Source organism: Idiotropiscis lumnitzeri, chromosome 12, assembly GCF_059441095.1.
Source record: "Idiotropiscis lumnitzeri isolate Australia: NSW breed Sydney's pygmy pipehorse chromosome 12, RoL_Ilum_1.0, whole genome shotgun sequence".
NCBI classification, from domain to species: Eukaryota; Metazoa; Chordata; class Actinopteri; order Syngnathiformes; family Syngnathidae; genus Idiotropiscis; species Idiotropiscis lumnitzeri.
The window spans coordinates 7773879-7798761 of record NC_142402.1 but is presented as its reverse complement, the minus strand read 5'-3'; the positions used below and the strand labels follow the sequence as shown (position 1 = coordinate 7798761).

General features: G+C 38.3%; 2 protein-coding genes across 3 annotated transcripts in view; one reads left to right on the top strand and one right to left on the bottom strand.

The window, feature by feature from the left end:
• Nucleotides 1-13138, bottom strand: part of LOC148325692 (sodium channel protein type 2 subunit alpha-like) — a 44094-nt gene extending 30956 nt beyond the window's left edge. Inside the window, exons 1-8 of the mRNA XM_088312088.1 lie at nucleotides 12766-13138; nucleotides 6368-6674; nucleotides 5178-5296; nucleotides 4182-4271; nucleotides 2330-2458; nucleotides 1695-1786; nucleotides 1371-1613; nucleotides 1218-1281 (exon numbers count right to left, since the gene is read on the bottom strand). Of these exons, the coding sequence (XP_088168214.1) occupies nucleotides 1218-1281; nucleotides 1371-1613; nucleotides 1695-1786; nucleotides 2330-2458; nucleotides 4182-4271; nucleotides 5178-5296; nucleotides 6368-6634 (1004 nt within the window). The 5' untranslated portion in view covers nucleotides 6635-6674; nucleotides 12766-13138. The remainder of the gene's footprint in view (nucleotides 1-1217; nucleotides 1282-1370; nucleotides 1614-1694; nucleotides 1787-2329; nucleotides 2459-4181; nucleotides 4272-5177; nucleotides 5297-6367; nucleotides 6675-12765) is intronic.
• Nucleotides 13139-13815: 677 nt separating this feature from the next.
• On the top strand, nucleotides 13816-24880 carry LOC148325691 (WD repeat-containing protein 48). Of its 2 annotated transcripts, none has more exons than XM_088312031.1 (18): nucleotides 13816-13899; nucleotides 14570-14710; nucleotides 14800-14878; nucleotides 14977-15189; nucleotides 15303-15391; nucleotides 16719-16820; nucleotides 18040-18264; nucleotides 18755-18829; nucleotides 19041-19143; nucleotides 19219-19316; nucleotides 19413-19520; nucleotides 20697-20793; nucleotides 20876-20971; nucleotides 21155-21260; nucleotides 21609-21696; nucleotides 22007-22083; nucleotides 22174-22366; nucleotides 23601-24880. In XM_088312031.1, the coding sequence occupies exons 1-18, from the start codon at nucleotides 13852-13854 to the stop codon at nucleotides 23694-23696; spliced, it is 2034 nt and encodes a 677-aa protein (XP_088168157.1). In that variant the 5' UTR covers nucleotides 13816-13851; the 3' UTR covers nucleotides 23697-24880. The 2 variants fall into 2 exon arrangements, with proteins under 2 accessions (XP_088168157.1, XP_088168158.1); XM_088312032.1 differs by having other exon boundaries at nucleotides 13827-13899; nucleotides 14803-14878.
• Nucleotides 24881-24883: the final 3 nt, after the last annotated feature.

Here is a 24883-nt window from a genome sequence, read left to right as displayed (position 1 = left end):
TGCTAAGTGGTGCATGAGACTAGAAAGTCCACCATGTTCTGAAGGTTCATGCCTCATTTAGCAAGCACACAACTAACTCATGTAAACCCAATTTCTGCATGGTCCTAGGCTGGAATAAGAAGCTTTATGCTAGAAGTGAATGTAGGCATTTTGTTATCTTATCTTATCTTATATCCCATTTAAAGCCCAGAACTCAAATGATATGGATTAAATTAAAACCTCTTGTACTATTCAAATTAAATGGCAAATGTTCAAGATTAACAACCATGAAGTAAGGGAAATACAGTATTTGTTCCAACCCTCTTAGGGGAAAAAGCTTACTTCTCTTTCTTTGTCTTTTGGCCTGTCATGAACAACAACACCTTCAGTCACAGAAGGCATTTGTTAACGCGGGAATGACACAGATGGGTATTTAGTTCACTATAACCCCTGAACTGGGCCTGGCATGGGTCGAGTCATCCTGTTGTGCTTGTTTCAAAAGCATTTGCAGATTTATAGGATTATTCCGTATGTAGGCTGAGTAGCAATATTTGGATGGTGTCACACATTTCCTGTGACAGGCACTGTGACACCAGTGACAAAGTCCTTCACTTCAAATACAATCTTTGTACATTTTGACATGATTCTTATCACATTTAACACCCCATACAATTGTAATTTCTTATGAGTCCGTTTTATTTGGTGAAATCTATTCATTGAGTCTGCTGCTCCGGCTGACGCACCAAAAATAAATGAAACCTAGGACGTCTTTTCTCAACCATAGCGGCAGAGTATCAATCAATCCAGTGATCCAGTGATCCAGTCCACTCTGGTTCAACCTCATCACTATGTGGAGCTTTTGAGATGATGAAATCTCCAAAGACCCCTCTCTCTCTCTCTCTCTCTCCAGCTGGCAACTCCATGCCTCTCAGTGCAGGGTGCCAGTGGCACTAGGGTGATAATCCACACTGCATGTCGTCTTGTGCACAGCCTCTCTCACGCTACAACACACCCTCACAACTTGCCCCCTCGTTCAGATGGGATCACTCCTCTATACATTATGCCATGGACTAAAATATAGGGCCACGTCATCACGTCTTTGTATCTTTGTGCTAGTTCTGTAAAGACTATTTGCATCCAGCCTGGGGCCCGTAAACATGACACGCATGTGATCAAAAGCTGCTAGATGTTTTACGATTATATAACGGAATGCAGATGATTTACAAGTAGCAACTTACCCTGCATCGTTGCCATATCCACATATTAAAGCATCCTTTGCTCCTTCCACTTTGTAAAAATTATCTAAAGGAAATTGATAAAAGAATAGGAATCTCATAAATGTCTATTTTGAGAAATAATGATAATGTCCTCAGATAACGATTGGGACTGACCTTCACTGGTGAGAAAATCCTCCATGGAGTTCCAGGTTCTGTTGTTGCAGATGAAAGACATATTTGGACTATAGGAGGAGTTGACGCAGTGTGTGAGGCTGCGAACGCACTTTTGTCGCAATAGCCCCATGAAAAGCTGCAGGCCGATAAGGGCAAACACGCTGAGGCAAAATACGGTCAGGATCATCACATCTGCTAGCTTCTTCACAGACTGGATCAAAGCTCCGACAATGGTCTTCAGACCTGTATGGATGAAGAAAGACGACGCATGGGTTGACGGCTTGATTGAGCGCAAGTGTGAGACAGATTGGAGATGTGCATTACCTGGTATAACAGAGATGGTTTTTAGGGCTCGTAGCACTCTGAAGGTTCTTAGTGCCGAGACGTTTCCAAGGTCTATAAATTCGGTCACATATCTGGAATTTGATGAAAACAGCAGAGATATGGATTGCTTTCTAGAAAATTACTGCACATAATACACATTATATGAATAGTAAATAAACAGAAAGCTGAAATCCAATTTATCTTTGTTGGTTCAGCTACTGTATGCTAGCGATGACTAACAAGGAAATCACTTTGCACTTTGGCTGCAAATAGTGTTTTTTTTTCTTAGAACATGAAAAAATGTTGCTCATTGTTATCCAAAGTATCAATATATGTGAAAACATTTTGATACACTATGTGGTTGATTACACTTTGTGTTGCATGCATGCATGTACACTGTCAATGTTAGAGAGCTGCTCAAAGGAATTCCACAACTTTTGCTGAGATTTGAGGGTTTCAGTGTTTCAATCACTTTCCCTCAGAATTTCCAATCATCTACAGCAAGTAACAGCAATATATTAATGAATCAAAAGTTCACACTAGCCTGACTCAAACAATATAGCAACCTGCACCATAGAAAGTCAAAATAAGGTCACTGATATGGAACGTTAAAAATGATGATTAATGTTACTTACGCCATAACAATGACGCTGAAGTCTAGCCAGTTCCATGGGTCCCTCAAAAAGGTGAAAGGAACTATACAGAATCCTCGAGCAAATATTTTTATTGCTGACTCAAAAGTGTAAATGGCAGTGAAAGTATATCTGAAAAATAAAATTAACAGGAATAAAAAGAGAAGGCGGTTTTATTAATGAATGCCATGCAGCACAAAAACAAAAATATCACACACAATGTTCCACTTTGCTGCACACTGACAATTGGCTGAAACAAATTGGGGACAATACAGACAATAATAATTTTGTTTGGTAAAGAAAATTATGGCGGAATGACAAATAGAATTTCCTCCCTCGGTCAGAACGGACATCCATTTTAGGGGTGAAGAACGCAGGAAGAGACGTTTTGTAAAAAAAAAAAAAATGGATAAAGAAAGGCCTAGAGCGCGCATAGAATTCAAATGTTTTCACTCATGAGTCTCGCACTCCCAGTACGGTCTGTGACACTAAGGCGTGTAAATGGCATTTAAAAGGCATGTTGTGTGTCAATTTTATTTCTTCAATCTTCATTTTATCATTTCATTATTTGTGAATATGCTAAACAGATTGGTGTTGTGTAATAATTTGACCGTCATCCACAGTGGCGTGCTGACAAATGACTTCCACAAACCTCGTCATTGAATGAATGGAACTAAATGTAAGCTATATCTTTTGCTTATAATAATAAAAGTGCAAAAATCCCTCACTGCCTAAACATAGCCATAGTGTACGGTATCGTAACGAAGGCCCCAAAGACAGTTAAATGAGAAACTCTAAAATGTACACTATATCTGTACGCATGCACGCAAGTATGGGCTCTATTTTTGCAGACAGGCGCATTTTGGCATTGAAAATTTGGCAGCCAGCATTATGTCATGCTGGGTGTTCTGACGGTGTTTTTTTTTTTTTTTTTTAATCACACGCCGCTAATGCACCCGAATTTGGTGAAAGACAGTACACTAGAACTTAGACCATCAAAAAGCAGATCTAAGTTGTGGTGCAGGTGGTGTAACATTGGGTAGAGTTAAATTGAAATGTATTTGTGTGCGTTTGGTATTGTGTGCATGGGGAGGGTGAAGTTGTCACACCCAAATGCACAATTGGGGTTGGAAAGTGGTCTCCAAGTTCCCACTTTAAAGCAGCCAACTTTACATCATCCGCATGTCAACATCTTTTAAAAGTATCTTTTAAATGTACTTTGCGTGTGTCGATCAGCGAGCAATTCCATTATGCTTCCAACATGTAGACTACGCACCTCACGTGCGCTGAATTTAAAGGGAATGAGAATAGCCGCTTCGATTGACGGGAAACCAAGTCGAGTTCTAACCATCTATGAAAATACCAAGAGAAAGAACACTCCACCCATGCGCACGGTAAGACTGCAGTTTGCGCTACACTTCTGGTGGGCAGGAAAATAGGGTCCAATTATCTCACTTCAGTCTTTGCAGCTGGCTACTGATCGAAGTTATGTGTAGTAATTACTATACAGCAGAGAGTTGTTTCAGCAAAACTCACTGAAAAACAGAGCCAACTTCTGCACAAAGCAATGGTGAAAAGTGATCTTATTTTTGGCAGGCAAAGCTGCATGCAAATCATGCTCGTAAACAACTCAACCAGACCTGCTTCATCAGGCATTGCCCAGGAAGAAATTGACCAATTCCATTCCATATTGTAATGTAACAAATAGCATAGAGCATGCGTCATACATCATTTACGGTACATACACGATTCTTCAGTTACGCCTGGGCTCAGCTGGACATTAGAACATACAATATCTGAGTTTAACGTTGTGTTTTTAGCGAAGAAAAGAACTTGTAATAATGTGAGGACTTACTCTAGGTGCTTGGTCCACGGTGCTGGGTCAGACATAGCCATGAAAAAACAGTTGGTCAGAATGGTGAACATTATAAACAAGCTGAACAATGTGGAAAAGAAGTTAAGGAACGTCTACTGTGAAATATTAATTTACACTAACAAATTCAGTCATACACAAACAGCAGAGAAACAACGTTATAATCCTATTGGATATATCTATCCGCTAGGACAAACCAATAAACCACAGTGTGTGCCAATGGAATTAATACAATAATGTAAATGCAGCTTAGAGTAAGTAAAGTACATTTAGAGTTTCAAAACAAGGGATTGATATCATTTTCCTTTGGGGATAAATTATACAATTAAAAATAAATCTGCAAACTCACCGAGTACAAGGCTGAGGTAATATACGGATATTTTGAAGACACTGTTCTCGAATTCAATTTGGGAATATACTGTACAATACTGCATAAAGAGGAAGATTCCATGACACAAAGTTCTCTTTTTTGCTTGAGAATTAATAGGCAGCTGTCATGATGCAAAAAAAATCTTGCTCTTTTTTTCATATCAGAGATTAAAAGAGGGATCTCAGAGGGGATTTGGTTTGTGATGCCAGAGGACTATTACAAAGCTGTATCAAAAATGTAACTTTGCAGAAGAGCAATCACTAACATTCACAGAACCGTTGGAATTATTAGGAATTGGCTTATTCACAATATCAAATAGGACATTTGGCCCCATGACAATGCATTTTTTTGTGTAGTTTGTTGTTAATATCAAATTACTATTCATATGTCATTATTATTATAATGATAACAATAGTATTGTTTCACTAAATTAAGTAATAGGAATAAGAGTTGTAGTTTTGAAAATGTTGCCGTATCTGACAAGGAGCTTTCTTCTATTACTGACATTCCTGATATTTGAACCCATAATTACTTTTGTTTTATCATAATCATAATTCATTATAATGATTAAAAAATATATTTACATGCACACAAGACAAAAAGGATATGAATGGACTAAAACTTTGATGGCGATCGATCTGATGAAGTGGAATGGGCTGAATATGTAAAGAGCAGACGTGGCACTGAATCTGAAGATAGCCTTCCCTTTGTTAAGTACGATAAAAGTCTAGGAGGGAAAGAAAAGACAGAAATCATTATTCATTTGTTCATAACATTAAGTAAACAGAAGACCTAGATCTGCAGTGTGTGATCGGTATGCACTTTTTGTTTAAAAAAAAATCAAGGATTTCAATCTGTATAAACTTTCACCGTGGGCACTTTTGCTTCCAAGAAAGCATTATATAGTACATAAAAACGATACCAGTGGAGATAATGGAGGCAAACTCCAGAGCAAAGCAACCTGAAACCTTTCACCAACAGATGTGGCATTTATTTAAATATTTTGTCATCTGTGGATAATCCATAAGCAGCCCATTAATGGCTCAGATTTGCCAACAAAGCAAGTCAAAATAAAAAAAAAAAACAAAAACAAATATTGTAGAATGGCACTCTAGTTTTGATGAAATGGCTGTTAAAATACTTCCCAGAGAAGGTTCATTACTTGTTGTCATTGCCTTTTCTTTTTATTTACATCTGGTTTCAATGATGTTAAAAAATAAATAAATAAATACAGTGAAACTTCTAATGTTGAACTTATTGTTTAACCTGTGTCAATGCTGCTGTTGAAACATTCCTGGAAGGCAAATAATGTCATTTCTTGCTTGAAATGTGCATCTATCTGTTCTGACACAAATTGAAAGTTAGTCTTAATTTTCTATTAATTTTTGTACAGCTAATATGGTACAATATTTGCAAAGTAAGGAAATTATATTTGAAGCAAATCAAATTGCGTTAACTGGGTCAAAATAATTAACTGAGTTAATTTTTTTTAGATTAATCTCCAGAGTTAACTCTTTATTTTTGACTGCCTTATTAACGAGGCGGGTGACAAAATGACATCCTAAAGTGCCTTGGCCTTCAACAACTTCATTAAACACCCTTTACAACACAACTAATGACAAGTAAAATCTATCACTGTTGCAATGATTAATATATGAGGACTCTCTACATGGTGGGAGGAACAAAAAAAAAAACATTCTACCATCGGTCACTTTCCAACTCAAGTTCAAAGGCTCAATTTGAAGCCCAGCATGTTCCTGCTTCAAATTAATTCCGATTAAGCACACATGGTACTCACCCTCTTGTTCTTGAAGTAAAACGGGTCGATGTCTTCCAGTGGCACCCCAACAAGTTCTGAAGGGATGTCCCCGAAGATGCGCGGCAGCTGCTTGCCTGCCTCCAGGTCGACCCTGGGTTTGGATGAGTCCACGTTCTTGTGGGCCTCCTTGCAAACCTTGGCATTCTTGGCCTGCTCCTCTGCGATCCGCTGCTCCAAGGCAGCCAAGGATTCACGAGTAAACAGCCGCAAGCCATCAGGACCCGTTGGTAACAGCATGGCTGCCATCTTTTCATCCTGATTCTTCTGTACTAGAATTTACTTACAGCTAGAGGTAGACAGGAAGGGGGAGACAGTGAAATGACAAAAAAAAAAAATAGGGAAAAAAATTAGGTATAAACAAAAGTGATGAAAAAAAACATGTTAATTAGGAACATTAAACTCTTCTATTTTGGCACTGGGAGTTTTTTGTACTGGTCTTGAAAGTTTCTGTTATAAGTTTCTCTTTGATCAGTGGTGGAATCTGACTGTGCTCAAATTGGAATTAACATCAACGGCAGGGTGAGATAAAATGTATACTAGAATATTCCACAAACTATTTGGAGGATTTTCAGGAACGCTGGCGTGGATATCTGCGCTCACAGAACTTAATGTAATATATTTATCTCTGTAACGTCATCACACAGTCAAAATCGAATCTTACACATAATGATATTCTGCTCTGGATTAGAATAACTGTAAATTTGTTTGATAATATTCTTTATGTTTTTGGAGGCGTTGAAGGGCTGAATGCTCCGTTTTCCTGCATAACTTGCATATTTTCCAAAGTGTATCTCGCCTTTTTCGCAAAGTCAACTGGCACTATGATGAGAACAAGCAGTACAGAAAATTATTGAATGCATTATTTCTATCTGATAGTCACCACAGGAATAAACATAGGCCGATACAATGCCATATTGCAGATTTTGTGGAACAAGTACTACGATCAGCAAGATAGCATTGGACGGAAAATATTTACGAGAGGACAGACAGCGAACATAGAAAAGTAAAAATAAAAAACAAACGGAGAACAAGAGCAGAATACCAAATATAGCAATTGCGTTATCAGTACAGGAAAGGCTGTGCCACACCCTGCACACAATAAGTACCAGGACAGGGGCAGTGCAATAGGCAGTGCTTTTGGTGTGTGGTGGGGGAGACTCAATGCCAGACGCAGAATTTTTATTTATATATCACATGTCAATGTACTTCATTTACAAACAAAACAGTTAATGACATTGAGAAGTAAAGCAAAGAAAACATCTTTAGAAATGACCAGAATGCACATTGATAACATTGAAACACATTAACAGAAAACTTTAAAAGTAAGACCAAGAAATAAAAGTAGGTTTCTAAAATAACTCAAAGGAAAAAAAATGTTTAGAAGACCTTAATCAAATATATGGGGGGAAAAAAACAACGGTTTTAACCTGGATTTAAAAGCAAAATGCAGTTCCTAAATACCTGAAGTAACCTTTGAGTGTAAAAAAGAGGACAGTCAAATCAAAAGAGTTGTGTCAGTGTGAGTGGGCCCTCAGTGAATTAACACCGACACAATGCATGTAAGTCATCCAGCATGTGAAGTTATTGTGCCAGCACAATAAGGATGGGCGGACTGAGTCGCACCAATCCAAGAGGGAAGCACAGGCCATGGTGGGAACATGGGGACCAGAGGGCCTAACGAAGGAGTGCATATCAAGTCCAGGTCCACCAGGCACACTCCTCCAATACCACACCAACCCACTGCCCAGTGCACCCCACCACTGCCATCCCGGAGTTCCACTAACCCGTACAAGGAAAGCCTGGCAGATGCCCAATGCAGGGCATAGCCACCACTTGGGAGGGCGTGCGCTCACTACTGGCGAGCCAATGAATCATGCCAGCAGGGAAAGAAATGTAAGAACCCTGGGTGACACCTCAGGGTGGAAGGCCTATCCACGTCCGGCATCATGCAACCAACCTTATGATTCACCACATGCCAGCCTATTAATATTGTCACCAGCTCCACAAGTGGGCAACCCCTATCCCTGCACTTGTAAACACCCTCAGTGTGATGCAGTGCATTAAAATTGGAAAACTTGGTGGGGATGTGGCGGGATGGCCATGGGCATTGATGACCTGCTGCTTGATCCAGTCCAAAGTGAAGAAGCTGCTCCAGGAAATAGCATGAGTGTATCGCACTCCAGTCCACTGACCACATCCACATAGCCTGCAACATCCCCCCTTGGGAACCTGGTGTATGAACTTACTCAAAAGTGACTTGTGCGCGATATTTCCTGAGTTGGTTAAAGGACATGCACTAAGTGCGTGGCTATATATGAGGCCAGAATTCGCGCATGTTGAAAGTTGCTCATTTATTATATATTTTAGATTACAATGGACAGTACAGAGTTTACGCAAGATCAGGGGTCTTCGATCCTGTTCCTTGTGGGCCGCTGACCTGCGTGTTTTTCATCTCTCCCTGTTGCAACACATCTGATTCAAATGATCGGATAATCCCCAAGGTCTGCTGAAGCTTGAAAACGATTTGGATCATTTGAATCAGATAAGTTGCAGCATGGAGAGATGGATGTTAGTAACGATTCGCTTTCATACTGTAAATAAGACCTGCCAGCAGCAATATTTATTAAATAAACAATATTCATTCAATGTTCTCACCTAATTATGGTTGACCAAATCTAAATATTTGCATGATTCGTTCCCTGAAAATCCTGTAGCCTTTAGAAATTTTCTACAAAAGAAACTGTTTATGGCCCCAGCTGCCTTACACATGTTGCCTAAACACAGGCTTAAAATTGCATTTTTCAAGAGACCATCTGTAGTGGGATGAATATTCCCTGCTTCTGTGTTCACAAAGTTGTTGTTTGTGAATAAGTTCTTTCTTCCGCTGCACAAATTCAATGAAATGAGCACAGAGTGTAAAACTCAAAATGCTGAACCATACTGCTGCATTATCTGGTGGGAAATTATTGCATTTATGGAACATGAATTAAGCTAAATAAAATAAATTAATAAATAAATCCAGCAGTTTTTATCCCGCCCAGGATAGAAAATGACATCATAGCGCACAGAAAACAGGTTAGGCGTGATGGTTGTAACCTCAACCCTTTGGCAAAGAAATTCCATCTAACATCGATTTCTGTAGAGGCATTTTGATAACAGTAAAAGCTTTTGAAAGAGAAGATTTATTTTCCATTATGAGAGAAATAACAAAGCTCAAGTAGTTTTTCATTGCCTTACGTCCTGTTATGTATTGATCCCTTCGCACATCAGCCAGGCGCTAGTTATCTGCTTTCTATTGAGCTGCCAATTTTGGCCCAGGTTGAGCTAAGATCAGCGTGTCTCACATAGTGAATCCAGTGCATTCACATTTCATAGCCCAATAAATAGGTCATGTTTCGCTTGCAGAATCACAAAAAAAGATTAGCGGGATCAAAGTTTGTGATGTTGGGTCACGGTCATGACATAAGTTATTGTATGTGTCCTCTATGGCAGGTTATCTGTAATGTGGCATTACACTGCACAGTAAGATATTAAAAATCTGCATGAAAAAGCATAGGGAGTATATTTGTCAAGAAGAATGGACTCAAATTGCATGCCAGCTTAAACGTGGGTGATAAAGTATTAAACGTGGCAGGCCTAAACATGAATGAAATTAAATTCCCATAACCGACAGCTGTGTTCTCCTCATCATCATTACAAATAATTATGATAATTGGATTCAAAGTAGAGCAAAGCCCTGGATAGGAACTTTGATTGTATAATGACACACAGTTGTATGTTACATTTTGCAGTTTTATTTGAAAAAGGACTGATGAGACGCATTTACGCAGGTTATATCAAATTATCTTCTGTTTAAATAAAGTTGCAACTGTGGAAATGTATGACTTTACACTATAACATTTTACAGGGATGGATAATGAGAATTTATCGCAAGCCACAGAACTTCATATAGTATTTACAATCTGCCTTTTCCTTTGAATATTGCACATTTGGGATGTCACATTGAAAGGTAGCTTACACTGTAACCTACCAGTGTATTTGATTAATATTTGCCATAAAGATGAACATAATTTACTGTAAATAACATCATGCACATGAGAAAATATTTTCTTTTTGTTGTGAATGAATACACCCCTCATATAATCATTGAAAACGGAAGACATGAATGAGGTGAATTAAATGTCTACACTATGCAACCAATTCCATGTCCATGACAATCCAAACGGTTAAAGGGGAAGTCAACCCCAGAGAATGATTTCAAATAAGATTTTCTATGCGCCTTCATTAGTCTAAACATGGCATTCTGATTAATATTGGATTAGTGGAAAATGAGTTAAGAAGAAAAATCCACCTGTTTTTAGCCATCTCAGGGGGCGACCATTCTGTCACTTCTGTCGACTAAAAATGACATCATAGTTGCTCAGGGCTCAGAGAATGACCAATCACGGCTCAGCTTCAGAAAACATATAAAATATGAGATTAAGCTTTTTTAAAACGTACATTACAATTAGCGTTATAGACTGCCCCAAATTCCCAACAAAATTATCCAGAACTTAAATCTTCACGTTTTTCCTATGGGGTACAGCAAATGATTTTGGGCACTGTGAAACAAAAATGAACATTGTAAATACCGCATAAAAAAAAAAAAAAAAAAGAAAGAAAGAAATAGAACTCGCCCATTAAATATATTCACATCCGCGGTCATAAATAAGAATATATTATTAAACAAATTTTAAAGTGGTGTTTTCTTGCAGTTTCCAATGAAAACCAATTATTTTAGTATTTTACAATTATTAGAAATGCTACCCTATTAAAAGACAACTAAAATAAAAATCAACATAATGTGCCATTCATATATGTGTCCATCAAGCAACCTAACAGATTCTTCTTTTTCCTAACAGATTGCACACTAAAAATAAACGCTTAAGTAAATGAAATGGTCAAGTGCATGGTTCAGTTATAAAAAGTTGCTCTATGTATTGAAATCTGAGCGGAATCAACTATCCCAAAATAGTTGTGTGAGGTTAAACAGATTTTTAAAAGCTTGGGCTAGCTAGAATAATCATTCATCATATCTCAGCGCACAAGCTCAGCTCCTAAGTGCCGAAATAATGGAAATGGACCAAAAAGTACGTGAATTGATACAGAGCAGATTGGAAGGTAATTACAATGACAGTATGACATAAGATCACCTTTTTTTATTCATTCTAAAATCTTTAGCAGTTGCTATTGGGTGGGATCTTTCTATTTTCTTTCGACATCACTCAAGATATTAATTTTTCTACTTTTGCTACCATAGAAACACATTCTGCCTGTTGTCTACAGTAACTGCCCAATCCCATCATCGTTCCTTCTATGTCGATTTTCAGAGAAAATAATAGTTGAACGTTTTTTTTTTCAATATTTTAAGGGCTCTTAGTTGTGATTATTTATTCAGGTGACAAATGATAATAAACATTTCTCCAGCATGAATTGTAGGTTCCTTTGAAAAACAAACCCTTGTTTCTAGCTCCAAAATCTGGAAGATCTAAAAGTAATTAAACATCAAGTCGTGTGTGTTTAGGTGCGTGCGTGTGCATGTATAATGTGTGCTGGTCCTGCCTGTCCACATTTTATCCTTAGTTTTGTCTCTGGAATTTCTTCGTGTTTATTTTAATTTATTAATTTTGTAATTCTAATCTGGGAAGCACTTGACATTAGGCAATAAATTTAAAACAGTACGTTTGACTGAAATGATATCAGTCCGGATAATATTCATGAGCATAACTGAACAAGTCATGAGCGCAAACGGCATTCAAATTGATGAGCAGCACAAATGTACACATCCTTCTGAGCAATGCTGCATATGAACTGCCCTCTGACAAACCAACTGATGACCCACTTCTTCATCGCAAACCTTTTAATGTAATAGCAGTATTCATACAGTATATGCTTACAGAGCGCAAAAGACATGTATAATCAGACCATATTTAAAGTCAGGACTAAAGACAAGAACGGCGAGCCAAATAGTTGAATGACAAACTGGAAGGACACTTTACATTTGATCTAAATAATGACTACAACATAATGCAAGTTCTAGACTACTCTTGATGCAGCACTGTATAACAGTTAACCCAGCGGCAAATTGGCAATATGTAAGAAAACATCACACATGCCATATATATATATATATATATATATATATATATATATATATATATATATATATATATATATATATATTACTGCTCAACCCTGAGAAAAGAAATGCATTTTACTGTATTTTCTGCAATAAAATAATGTATTGCCTTGATGAACATTAGCCTGTGAACCATATAATTATAAATATTTTTTACGCAGTCATAATGAAAGTAGACAATTACTCGTATTTTACTTACCAATGAAACTCTGAGATCTAAAGCATAATTTCCAGAGTCAAGTTGTTGTGTTTTTAGAAGAGGTTGCAGCCAAAAACTCCGTGAAAAATCCATGACTTCTGTTTTTAGGGCTTATTCCGCTTCATGCGGACCAAAACTCCAGAAAGCAGGACAGAGGAGTGCGTGTGCAATCCACAGTTTGGCGGTCAAAAGTAACTTCTAGACTGCCAGTGCACTAATCACCTTATGATGGGCATATTGAAACCGGCCACGTGCGTAATGCCCATGTATAGTCATATCCCCTTCCATTCGAATGCTACTTCCATAGTAGTCATCAAAGAAGTTTGTCTTTCCACACAACGTGGGCAGGATGCACCGCTGTATGATGCCCTTGAGCGTGGGAGGCAGAGAGGAGGGATGCTGCTGGGACACAGAGGATTATAGTCTCTATAGGCAGGGTCGTCGTGATGTCAAGTGATTAGGCGACAATTCGAGGTCCATAATAACTGACAGTAGCTGGGGGTCTCCAAAACAGTATTTTCCCATTACAGCATTCACATGAAGGCCCCATATCTCCCGTACCCCTTTCTATATGCGCTGTTGTGTCACACTCGGATTTACACTCTGACAGACAAATAACGTTGAGGGTGAAAAAGCTACACTAATCAAAAACTCCCAACGTTACGTGCATGGTTGCTTTCGGGGACGTTGCCTTACTGCGCTCTCTAGTGGAGAAACACAAACATAACTGCACCACGTGGGTCCGCTCGTAAAACGGTGAAAAAGAAACCCACTATATTGTGGTCATTTATTATTGTGTGAATACTGAAACGCATTATCTTTCATATAAATGGAGTTCCATCCGCCCAATCATTTTCGGTAACACTTATCCTCACTACGGTCCAAAGTTTTATAAATCAAACACTAATGGCACATCATTCAGTTTAAAGTATTTTTTCCCCACAAAAAAAATATTTCACAGAGGGCACATCATTGAAAAAAGGTTGAGACGCATGAAGTGGACACATTACCCATAAAGCTCAGCGGCACGTGTTGTTTTCTATCTCCCGGATGCAGCATCACATGAATTGACTGTCAACATGCAAGATGGCCACGCATCACAGGCAAAATGCTGCTGGGCGGAGAAAAGTACAGGTGAATTCGAATAGTTGCTTGATCAGTGAGCACTTGGCAGCTGCTCCAAAATGGCGGTCCATTTAAACGAGTCTTTTGCGGCTAATAAACGAGCATTAATAATAGCCATTAAAGAGCAGCATCGCTGTTACGACTCTTCAAAGTCGAGCCGGCTAATTTGGCTAGCTTAGCTTCGTCCACAGTGTTTTTGTGCTAGCGTCGGCGCCAAAACGAGATACTTTTGCTAGCATTTCTTCAACGAGTACTTGTCGGATATTTGCACACACCCCTGCCGCCCGTGTTAACTATTACCCTTGATGTGTGAGCTTTGCTAGTTTCGTTATTCGTAATAGCTTTGCGTCACTCTTAGTGGGCTCGGTCTAATTGCTGGGAGGGCGGACGTCACGTTACCTCGACGTTTATTGAGTGCCTCCCATCAATATGGCTATATTAAGCGAAAGTATGCTGTAGATCTCCAATGAGTATCGTTTCGTATATGATGACTTATTCTTATTTCTCGTTGTGCTAGTCGCTAGAATAAGCCACAACCCCCCCCTGCTCACTACTAGCGCGCGACATAAATGGTAACATAAATAATATTTCGGTCGTCTTCAAGAGAAATGTAGAAATCAAAAGTCATGGCGCTAGCAGCCCGGTCTCAGATCTCACCTCCCCTTGCTTACTGCTTCAGGTATCTTACGTCATTAGAGATGAGGTGGAGAAATACAACAGAAATGGGGTGAATGCTCTCCAACTAGACCCAGCGTTGAATCGGCTCTTCACAGCTGGAAGAGACTCAATCATCCGGATATGGAGTGTCTACCAGCATAAAGTATTAAATGTCACTAAGCTGTTATGCATGGAAACGCTAATTTCTGGATGAAGGCCTGCATTTATTTAATTTCTCCTCTATTATTGTAGCAGGACCCATACATTGCTTCAATGGAGCATCATACAGACTGGGTCAATGACATAGTTCTTTGTTGCAATGGGAAAACATGTAAGTTTGATTATCAACATCTTAGGACTTTGGCCTTCAGTATGATACATTTACAGCTGCTCTTGCTATTATCACTTGGCGATCCTGTTTGTTTTCAGTGATATCGGCTTCCTCTGATACAACTGTAAAAGTATGGAATGCACATAAAGGGTTCTGCATGTCGACGTTACGAACACACAAAGACTACGTGAAAGCCTTAGCCTATGCTAAGGACAAAGAGCTGGTGGCATCTGCAGGGCTTGACCGGCAGATATTTCTCTGGGATGTCAATACGCTTACAGCACTCACTGCTTCCAACAACACTGTAACAAGTAAGTAGTGTTTTTGCTGTCCCATTTTGGCCAAAACACTGTCACAGTGTCGTTAGTGTATTGTATTTTCCTCACTTAACATTGCATGACTAAGTACATTTTGTGTGCAACAGCTTCGTCACTCAGTGGGAACAAGGATTCAATCTACAGTCTGGCAATGAACCAGATGGGCACAGTGATAGTGTCTGGATCCACAGAAAAGGTGAGGCTTGTCTTGCCTCTTTCACGCTGACTGTCTTGAGATTTTTTACGGCTTGCTGTCCTGTGTGTACGGTGCAATATGGAATGTGGCATTAATGTCCAATAGTAAATTATCTGACTACAAGTGATTTTGTTTGCATTGCCTTCTGCCACTTATGGCGTCTGCCATACCCGACAACCATTCTCGGCGGTCCCACCGGTCGCACGCAATCTCATCCGCAATTTTGAAAGTGGGGTGAAAAGTCGCTGCAACGGTTCAATTTGTCCTGTAATCTAATGTCGATTAAGTCCACATGATTATAGTATACAGCAACAACAGTAAAAGTACAGGTAAAAAGGTCCTCAGAATTTTCTGGTGACATCAAAAGTAGATTGCCCCCGTGGCAGTGCAATGGCTGCCGTGACTCCATAATAGAATTGGAAATTGACCCCCTCCTTCCAAAAAATGAACATAAAGCATTACATTTAATTTTTATTTTATTTTTTGTCAACCTCTCCTTTGCAGAAATTCACCTATTGCGGGGGTGCTTGGGATGCATCATCTGGGAACACTGTATACATATACCAAACTTTTTTTTTTTAATTTTTTATATGCAGTTTGTTTCATGACATTGGATATGATGAGGATAACATTTTGAGAAGATATTTTTATAACCACTATTAATGGTGTTCTTGTCAGAACTTCATTGTTAAACTTTCAATTTTATAACGAGGATGCAATTATAGATGATAGTAACTTTTTAAACAAATATATTTATTGAATGGGTAATGCAGTGAAACATCTTGGAGGTTTTACTATTTAATAACTACACAGAACAGGTTAAATTGTAAAATAAAAAAAATCTAAATAGTGACATTTAATTTTATACCAAACCAAAACACCAAAGCTACGGTAATCTTAAAATAAAGTGAAATAAGCACCCGCTCGCCCCCCAAAAATGGCTGTTATTTTTTACATTTTCACATTTTATTTGTTTGTAACAAATAGTGCAGCAGTCTGTAAAGACTAAATTATCATTACCATTAGCCATTTTGATCAACTTGTACAACTTTCACCAACCATCATCTTGATGGCACAGATTGGCTTGACCAATTCAGATTTCATCTATCCTTGGATTGGAAAGTGAGATAAATACGACAAGTTGTCAAATATTTCATTTGGACACATTGTTGAGTCCATAGCCTTCTGACAAAGTGTAGGGAAACATTGTTGTTTGGAGTGAAAATTTTGTCTTATATACTGGATAATGTAATGAAATAAACTGCTAAGCATCCTTGCATTTATTGTCACAGATTCCCTGTCCTTAAGCCCTAATTGTCTTTTCCAGGTGCTGAGAGTGTGGGATCCAAGAACATGTGCAAAACTCATGAAGCTAAAAGGCCACACAGATAACGTCAAGTCGCTGCTTTTGAATCGAGATGGTACTCAAGTGAGTTTTTTTTTTTTTTTTTGGAGCAAACACTGATTTTCCGGAAAAAAAATGGCATAAAGGGGAAAAAAATACAAGCTCCAACTCTTAACATTGCAACATCTGTGCTTTAAAATTCTAACAAAAGGTTAAAGTGTCTGTCCAGCCAAGAGGAACCATTTTTCACGATAACGCTCAGTTTATATTTCTTGATCAGGAAACTGAAATTAGTTATTTTCTTTTTTTATTCGTTCATTTTGGAGAAATTAAAATAAAGATAAATCCTCGCAGCTGTCAGCCACCGTCTGCCCCCTGAGAGTTGACATGGCTTTATAGTGTAGCTAAATGTCAGAAATATAGTACTTTTTTTTTAAGCACTGATGTAATTTTTACATGCAAACCAATTATAGAAGTGCCAATTAAGGTCAATCAAGTGTCCCTTTAATGGAGCTCCCAGGGTCTGTAGCATGTCTTCAAAAGTTCAATGAAAGTTTAAACAAGTAAATAGCTCCCTTTAGCATTCTACTGAAAATCCAAGTTTTCCAAAATTTAAAAATAACTTAAATGGTAAACTTAGCTTTTAATTTCAGTCAAGTCAAAAGGTACAGAGAGTTTTCATATTTAGCAGCACAACTTACAAAATTAACAGATTCTTTTTTTTTTTTCACTAAATATTTCCTTAAAGTTAACTGTTTTAAATTGGTGCGTGACACTGGTCTACAAATAGTTACAGATTGTTCTTTAATTTGAGATGCAAGCAAATTTATCATGATGAAATGTATAGATTATTCCACGTCTGTCCTTATATTTCTGTAGGACATCAGGTTTTCATAATAATAATAACACCAAGTATGTGGCAATATTCATGAATTAACAATGGGTGGAATTATTATTATTATTTTTTTTGCAAAAACATGGCTATAATGACAATGACAAATCCATATTGCACAACCTTTTATAGGTCAAACTTAAAAACAAAAAATGAAAATATCTCAAAAACCTGATTGGCTAGAAAAAATGTAAAGACATTTCGAATCTGTTTCAAAAATGCCTTAAGGGATACATGAAGCCATCTCTGATTAAAATTACCAATGCTGATATTCAACAAAATGCTGAATATTGGTGCAAGTAATCGCCTCGGCCAATCACTCTGTCCCTATTAAAAATCACTATTGGTTGGCATTTTTTTTTTTTTTTTTTAATGTTAAATTTTTGATTAATCTGCTTTGCCGCCCTGCAGTGCCTGTCAGGCAGTTCAGATGGAACAATTCGTCTGTGGTCCCTCGGTCAACAACGATGTATTGCCACGTACCGTGTGCACGATGAAGGCGTTTGGGCCCTGCAGGTCAATGAGGCTTTCACACATGTCTATTCTGGAGGTCGAGACAAGAAGATATATTGCACAGACCTGCGAAACCCAGACATCCGTGTTCTCATATGTGAAGAGAAGGCCCCAGTGCTGAAAGTAAGCAGACACTACTTGCACTTTGTGAGCAAATTAATATTAATAACAATAGTGTCCCATAGGGGAACGAATGTTTGTTTGGATATGTCCCTTACTCATCGCCACATGTACATTTCTACAATTGTTGGCTCAGCATTTCCATCAATGTCATAAAATACCCACACTTTCATACAGTGAACCGTGTCTTGCAAGTTAAATTAGTGTCCGGCTTCAAATTATTTTTGAAGTAAATAAAACTGATTTAAAATATTCAACTGCGTTAAAAAAATCAAAATCAAATTTTATATATATATATATATATATATATATATATATATATATATAAATATAAATTCCTGCCAATGTTTCTTGCGGCAGCTCGGTATGATATATATATATATCCTGCGTTAGAGCTTTATATTTCAACTGCCGCAGGAATTTCTTTTAATTTGAAAGCTTATATATGCACTGGACTTCCATTCAAACTTCCTCCCGTATGTCTCTTGCACAGATGGAACTGGACAGATCTGCTGACCCACCTCCTGCTATCTGGGTCTCGACCACCAAGTCATCTGTTAATAAATGGGTAGGCATGCATGACGCAACGCCCCTGTGAGCAAAATGACTCTAGAATACATTGTAGTCAAATTCATGAGGCCTTCTCATGTCAACCTGCTTTTTGTGAAAGAAATTTTACATTTTATAATGTAGTCGATACAAAGTAATTTTTTCATGCGATAGTGAAATTCTAAATATCTAGTGTATTGTATGTTTGTTTAATGTGCATGTCTGTACAGTCTCTCAAGGGAATGCACAACTTCAGATCATCGGGGGAGTACGATAACGACTGCAGCACCCCTTTAACACCACTGTGCACACAGCCCGAACAAGTCATCAAGGGTAAACCTGTTTTATGTCAAGCTAGACGTTTTTCTTTCCCATTTTAATGTGGAAACATCTGAATTGCCTTTGCAGGAGGGGCAAGTATTATACAGTGTCACATTCTGAACGACAAAAGGCACATACTGACCAAAGATACCAACAACAACGTGGCTTTCTGGGACGTCCTGAAGGTAACTATGAATGCCTTAGAATATGTTCAACAACTCACACAGGAACCTCTTCAAATCAATCTTTTGGGTTGAATGGAGCCCTTGTGTGATCTTCAGGCTTGCAAAGGTGAAGACCTCGGCAAAGTGGAGTTTGATGAGGAGATTAAAAAGCGCTTCAAGATGGTTTATGTGCCAAACTGGTTCTCAGTTGATTTGAAAACTGGGGTAAGTCTGAATCTTCTAAGTGCACAATGGCAATATTATTCATCGTACGGTGTTTCGACTGGGGCTGGCACATAAAATGTAGTCTTACGCTTTTTTGGGTTTACCTCCCCTTTAATAATTTTTTTGTGGAGGGAAAATGAGAACTAAATGAATAATTTACTGCTCCTTCTTATTTGGCAATCACTGCGGTACAGGAAAGCACACAGAGTTTTTATTGTTATTTGTTGTATATTGATGACCTATAAATGATTTTCATACAAGTATTAATTGTAATTATGGCTTAACTACTGTGTTAGATTACAGCGCGTTTTGACTTTCATACAGATTTGGTCGGTGTCTTAGCGACTGAACTAAGGACCGTTAGTACTCAGTATTAGATTCCCTCCTCTTAATTGCCCAAAAATCACATTTGCTGGTTTTATGCTCAGGCCATGTAAGTATTGCTTTAGCGCCAACTTGTGGCATCTTGGTGCCATGGAAATATGTTGAAGTGAGTTCTGCTCCATGCAGTGCTTCGGTGCCATCTGGTGTTATCTGTAGGAAATTCAAGTTTTTTTTTGTTTGTTTTTTTTTTCGTTCGTCAATCATCCACAGATTTTCTTATCGCCTGAGACGAGAAGGGGAACACTATAGTCAAATAAAATATCATAATCGGACATAAATCTGCCACAAAATGTGACTGATCTTGACACGGATGTCTTCCTTTTAGGGAATTTGCTAAGCCAATGTTTCTTGCGGCAGCTCGGTATGTTACTGAGACATAACAAATAGGAATATGTTTCCTGTTTCAGGCCAAGTAATTATGTTTCTCATGCACTCCTGTCAAAAGAATGTTACTTACCAAATAAACGGGAATTCAATGACTGAATATTTCACTGTACAGGAGGTCCTTGGTTCACGGTAGTTCTGCTCCTATGGCGCCGACGCAATATGTAAACACGGCAATGTCTGTCCCCTACATATGTAAATTTATATTCACAGTACAGAAAATATTTGATTGCAAATTGGTTGTCTGTCGTAAATGTGCAACAATCCAACGAAAAACAAATCAGTGAGTAGCCCTTCTGGGTCCTGAGTTGAGAATCACTGCTCCAAGGCGAAAGAACGCAAGTTGTAAAAGGTAAAGTGGTGGTCTAAAAGCTGCCCGTCCCTCTTGTGTTCTGTGCTGCTAAACAGATGCTCACCATCACACTGGACGAGAGTGACTGCTTCGCTGCCTGGGTGTCCGCAAAGGATGCAGGTTTCTCGAGCTCTGATGGATCCGACCCAAAATGTAGGAAACCTGCTAAAATCGTTGATGCTACGAATCATCCCAAATTGGATTATTTATGTAATATTACTCTTTGTCTCCGCAGTAAACTTGGGTGGACTGCTGCTCCAGGCTCTGCTGGAGTTCTGGCCCAGAACTCGCATCAATTCCGTGGATGAGGAAGAGAATGAAGTGAGCCACGGTGAGACAGTCTGACAACATTGATTCGCAAGAGTTAGCGCACAGGAGTTAGTTTCCCCTCTTAATGCATGTCCACAAAGACATGTTGCTTTTGTACTTTTTATTTTTGTGCATTTAAGCACCTTGTGACTTGTTGGATTGATTAAATGTCGTTACATCGGTTGTATGTGATATCTGCCTACAGTGAATGGAGAGCAGGAGAACCGGATCCAGAAAGGAAATGGCTACTTCCAGGTGCCGCCACATACTCCAGTAATCTTTGGGGAAGCAGGTGGCAGAACTCTTTTTAGGTAACGTTATGTTTTTACATTTTAGAAAAAGGCCATTTTAGTCCAGTAATAGCTCAGCCAGTAAGGTCTCCTGTATTTATGCGGAGCACTGATACATTTGGCAATGTTTGATTTGTTTTTATTCTACACAAAGCTGAATTTCGTTTTAAGCATATTGCCTTTTCTCAATTTTTATAAAGTAACACAAATATTTTTAAATAGGTCTATGAATTCAGTCATAGGTACTGCGGAATTTTGAAAAAATATTTAAAACATTTAATAATAGAATTTAATAATGGAAAAGGAGAATAACTACTGCAGACATTATAAAAGTGAGCATGCGTCATCGCTGGTGTGATTCTGCTTCAGGTTGCTTTGTCGAGATTCGGGTGGAGAGACTGAGTCAATGCTGCTGAACGAGACTGTTCCTCAGTGGGTCATTGATATAACTGTAGATGTGAGTAATGTGGCCGTTTTCACATTTTCATTTAGAAAGTCATTGAAATTGATTTGATTTTATATACATCCAGTTGTTCTATTTGACTATTTCCAAAGCTGAATTGGTTAGATTGTATTTTCTTATTCAGAGATGTGGAACTTGAAACAATGTGCAATTTATCAGGAATAAAAAAATAAGATGAATTCAAAATAAGTGTACATTTAAAAGCTTTGTTATTAGTTTTTTAATATGTTTTTTTTTTTAGTTTTGTCTATGCATTTTTTTGTAGTATTACAATTTCATATTTTTCCTTTCTTCTTTTTGCCAGAAAAATATGCCCAAGTTCAACAAAATTCCATTCTACCTCCAGCCTCATTCATCCTCTGGTGCAAAAACACTGAAGAAGTGAGTTCTTTTTTTCTCCAATCTCTCTTTCCTCATGGAGAAGGAAAACTCATGGTTGAACTCATACATTTGTCCCTTCGCGCAACACAGGGACCGTCTTTCAGCCAGTGACATGCTGCAGGTGAGGAAGGTGATGGAGCATGTTTACGAGAAGATCATCAACCTAGACAACGAATCTCAGACCACCAGTTCGTCTGCCAATGATAAACCAGGGGAGCAGGAAAAGGAGGAAGACATGGCCATGCAAGCGGAGGAGAAGATAGAGCTAATGTGTCAAGACCAGGTAAGTTTTAATTTCTCTTCATCCCTTTTCACATATTCCCTAAATGTGTCCACTACTACAATGACTCCCCAAATGTAATGGTAAGCAAAGACTAATTGAAATAAATGTTCAAACTGTGCATCATGTTACAGAAGCCTGGACATTTCTTGCATACTGTACTGCAATACAATTGAACCATTACAACTTGTTGTTTTCAACGTCTCATTTTGGTACAATTTCTATTTAAATTATGCACTGAACATTTAGATGAATCATTAAGTACTAAGGGATGTAAAGATTCATCGAAAATCAATATAGCAATTTTAAACTGCTTGAAATATGCATTAATGTAAAAATGAATAAATAACTAAAAGAATTGATTTGCAACGCCATGTTGTCTCTGTTGCAAATAAACTGAATCCGCACAATGCATTGCAACGCACATGCTCGTCAGTGGTAATCTGGGTCATCTGTGATGTGATGTTTCATGCCGCTCCCTATTAGCATTAGCAACAGCGTCTGAAAGTGGGCGCATTTCACAAAATTACTTAATACGATGTAAACGTCCCTTTCATAGCAGCATGGCAGTGATCAACGAGCATCTAAAAAGGGAGCACGTTGCAGTTGAGGCCCGATTTAATATCTGACATAAAGAGAGTCGTGTCTGGAGGCTAGCTGTAGTTAGCATACACAGGCTACCGTGTACATCTGATGGAACGTCGCATGCAATGTCCTGTTGTGGTATGCTGACATATATTGTAGTGTTTACTGTGGATTCTGGCGGCATTAATCAGTGAACTCAGGTGTATTATAAACCAAAACAGTTTTAATATACGTGTGATTGACATTGAACAGCAATCGCACATGTGAAATATGTTTACAAGTATTTATAGGTAGTTTCATAGAATTGGTGCATAGTGCAGTTTCCAGTTCCATTGAAAATACACTAAACTTGCTTGCGCCAAACATCAATGCAAATTGGGTTTGTGGATGACTGCAGCACCACACGAACGCACAAACAAGCATGGCAGCGATTGATAAAATAGAGAATAAAAATCGAATTGGGCGTGAGTGAATCGTTGCATCCCTATAAAGTACACATCTTCATTTACCTATTGACAGTTTTAAGGCAATAAAACCTCTACCCGTGTTGGAACACGAACATAGTAATTAAATTTTTTTGTGGTGGCAATTCCTGTAAAACCTTTGAGAACCACTGATCTAAAAATGGGTCTTTCTTTTCTCTCCTCACAAGGTTCTGGATCCCAACATGGACCTGCGAACAGTTAAACATTTTATCTGGAAAAGTGGCGGGGACTTGACGCTTCACTATAGGCAGAAGTCCACGTGAAAGTTAGATTTGGAAAAGCAAGAACTTTCTTTTTTTTGTCATTTGCCAATCGTAACATCCTTAAGTCCATTCACGGTCAAACGGTTTGTAGTGTCCTCCAGGAATTCAGTCAGCTATTTCCAAGGATGTGTCATAGGGAACATACCAGGCTGGAGCAGCCAAGAGACAAGATGGAATTTTTTTTTTTTTTTTTACAGGTTGAAGAATGAACTCAATTTTACTCTACAGGACTAAAACCTTTTTTGTTTTTGTTTTGTTTTTGTTTTTTACATCTTTGACTGCTATGTTTATTATGAACTGCTGTACATGTTTGCGAGCGTGTGTGTGTGCGTGCGTGCGCAGAATGTTATAGTACATTCCAGGCCTGTCCTTGTTCTAAAAACACTCCAGTGTCAACAGTTTGGAACGCCCATGCTTTCTGGAAGCATCACAGTCGCCCATCCTCACTTGAACGTATCCTCCACTTCTAATTATGACAGAGCTTGAACGTCATCACACTTGTCTTTGTCTATTTTAGCTGTGCTGTTCTCAGTGAGCAGAATGTTTTCATGTTAACCTTGTGTACAATAATTTTTATTTTAAGTGACTTTTTGGAGGGGGAGGAGGCGGGTGGATTGCATCAGTTTTGTTGTACAGTTTACCTAATACCAACAGTTATTTTTCCAATTCCTTAGAGCACACTCATGGCCGTAATTTAACATGGATGACACAAATGGCATTTGTTGTATTCACCACAACCTGGAAATTGCAGTTTACTCGATAAGAATGTTTGTAGTTAGGAATTTGAATTTATATATACATATATATATATATGTATATATGAAAATCTCACTCTGTGCTTGGGTAATCAGCAATGGCCTTGGTCATAGTGAGAACCGTTCCTAATGTATAGTTTATTTAAATAGCTAAAAGAAGTATGGTATAATAGTATATGATTTGTCTTTACCTAAACAAACTGGTAAAACATTTTTTTTTAATCTTGGTATCACCAAGCAGAACAAATCTTTTTATTGTAAATGTGATGGTATGCATTTAGCCACAAAGGCTGATGTGAGCCCTTGCTGGCCAAAACAGGATGGTTACCCCAATTAGGTGATGAACTGTAATATCCATTGTTGTAATAATTTGTGAAATATGTATATTTTAGGCTTCCAAATAAATAAATTGGAATGGTTTAACAGTGACAC

Bases quoted from the DNA above. Each gene is read 5' to 3' on its own strand.
- LOC148325691 (XM_088312031.1), top strand. From the start codon at position 13,852: ATGGCCACGCATCACAGGCAAAATGCTGCTGGGCGGAGAAAAGTACAG. The intron at 20,972-21,154 runs GTGAGACAGTCT...ATCTGCCTACAG, and splicing joins AGAGAATGAAGTGAGCCACG to TGAATGGAGAGCAGGAGAAC. The intron at 22,084-22,173 runs GTGAGTTCTTTT...CGCGCAACACAG, and splicing joins GGTGCAAAAACACTGAAGAA to GGACCGTCTTTCAGCCAGTG.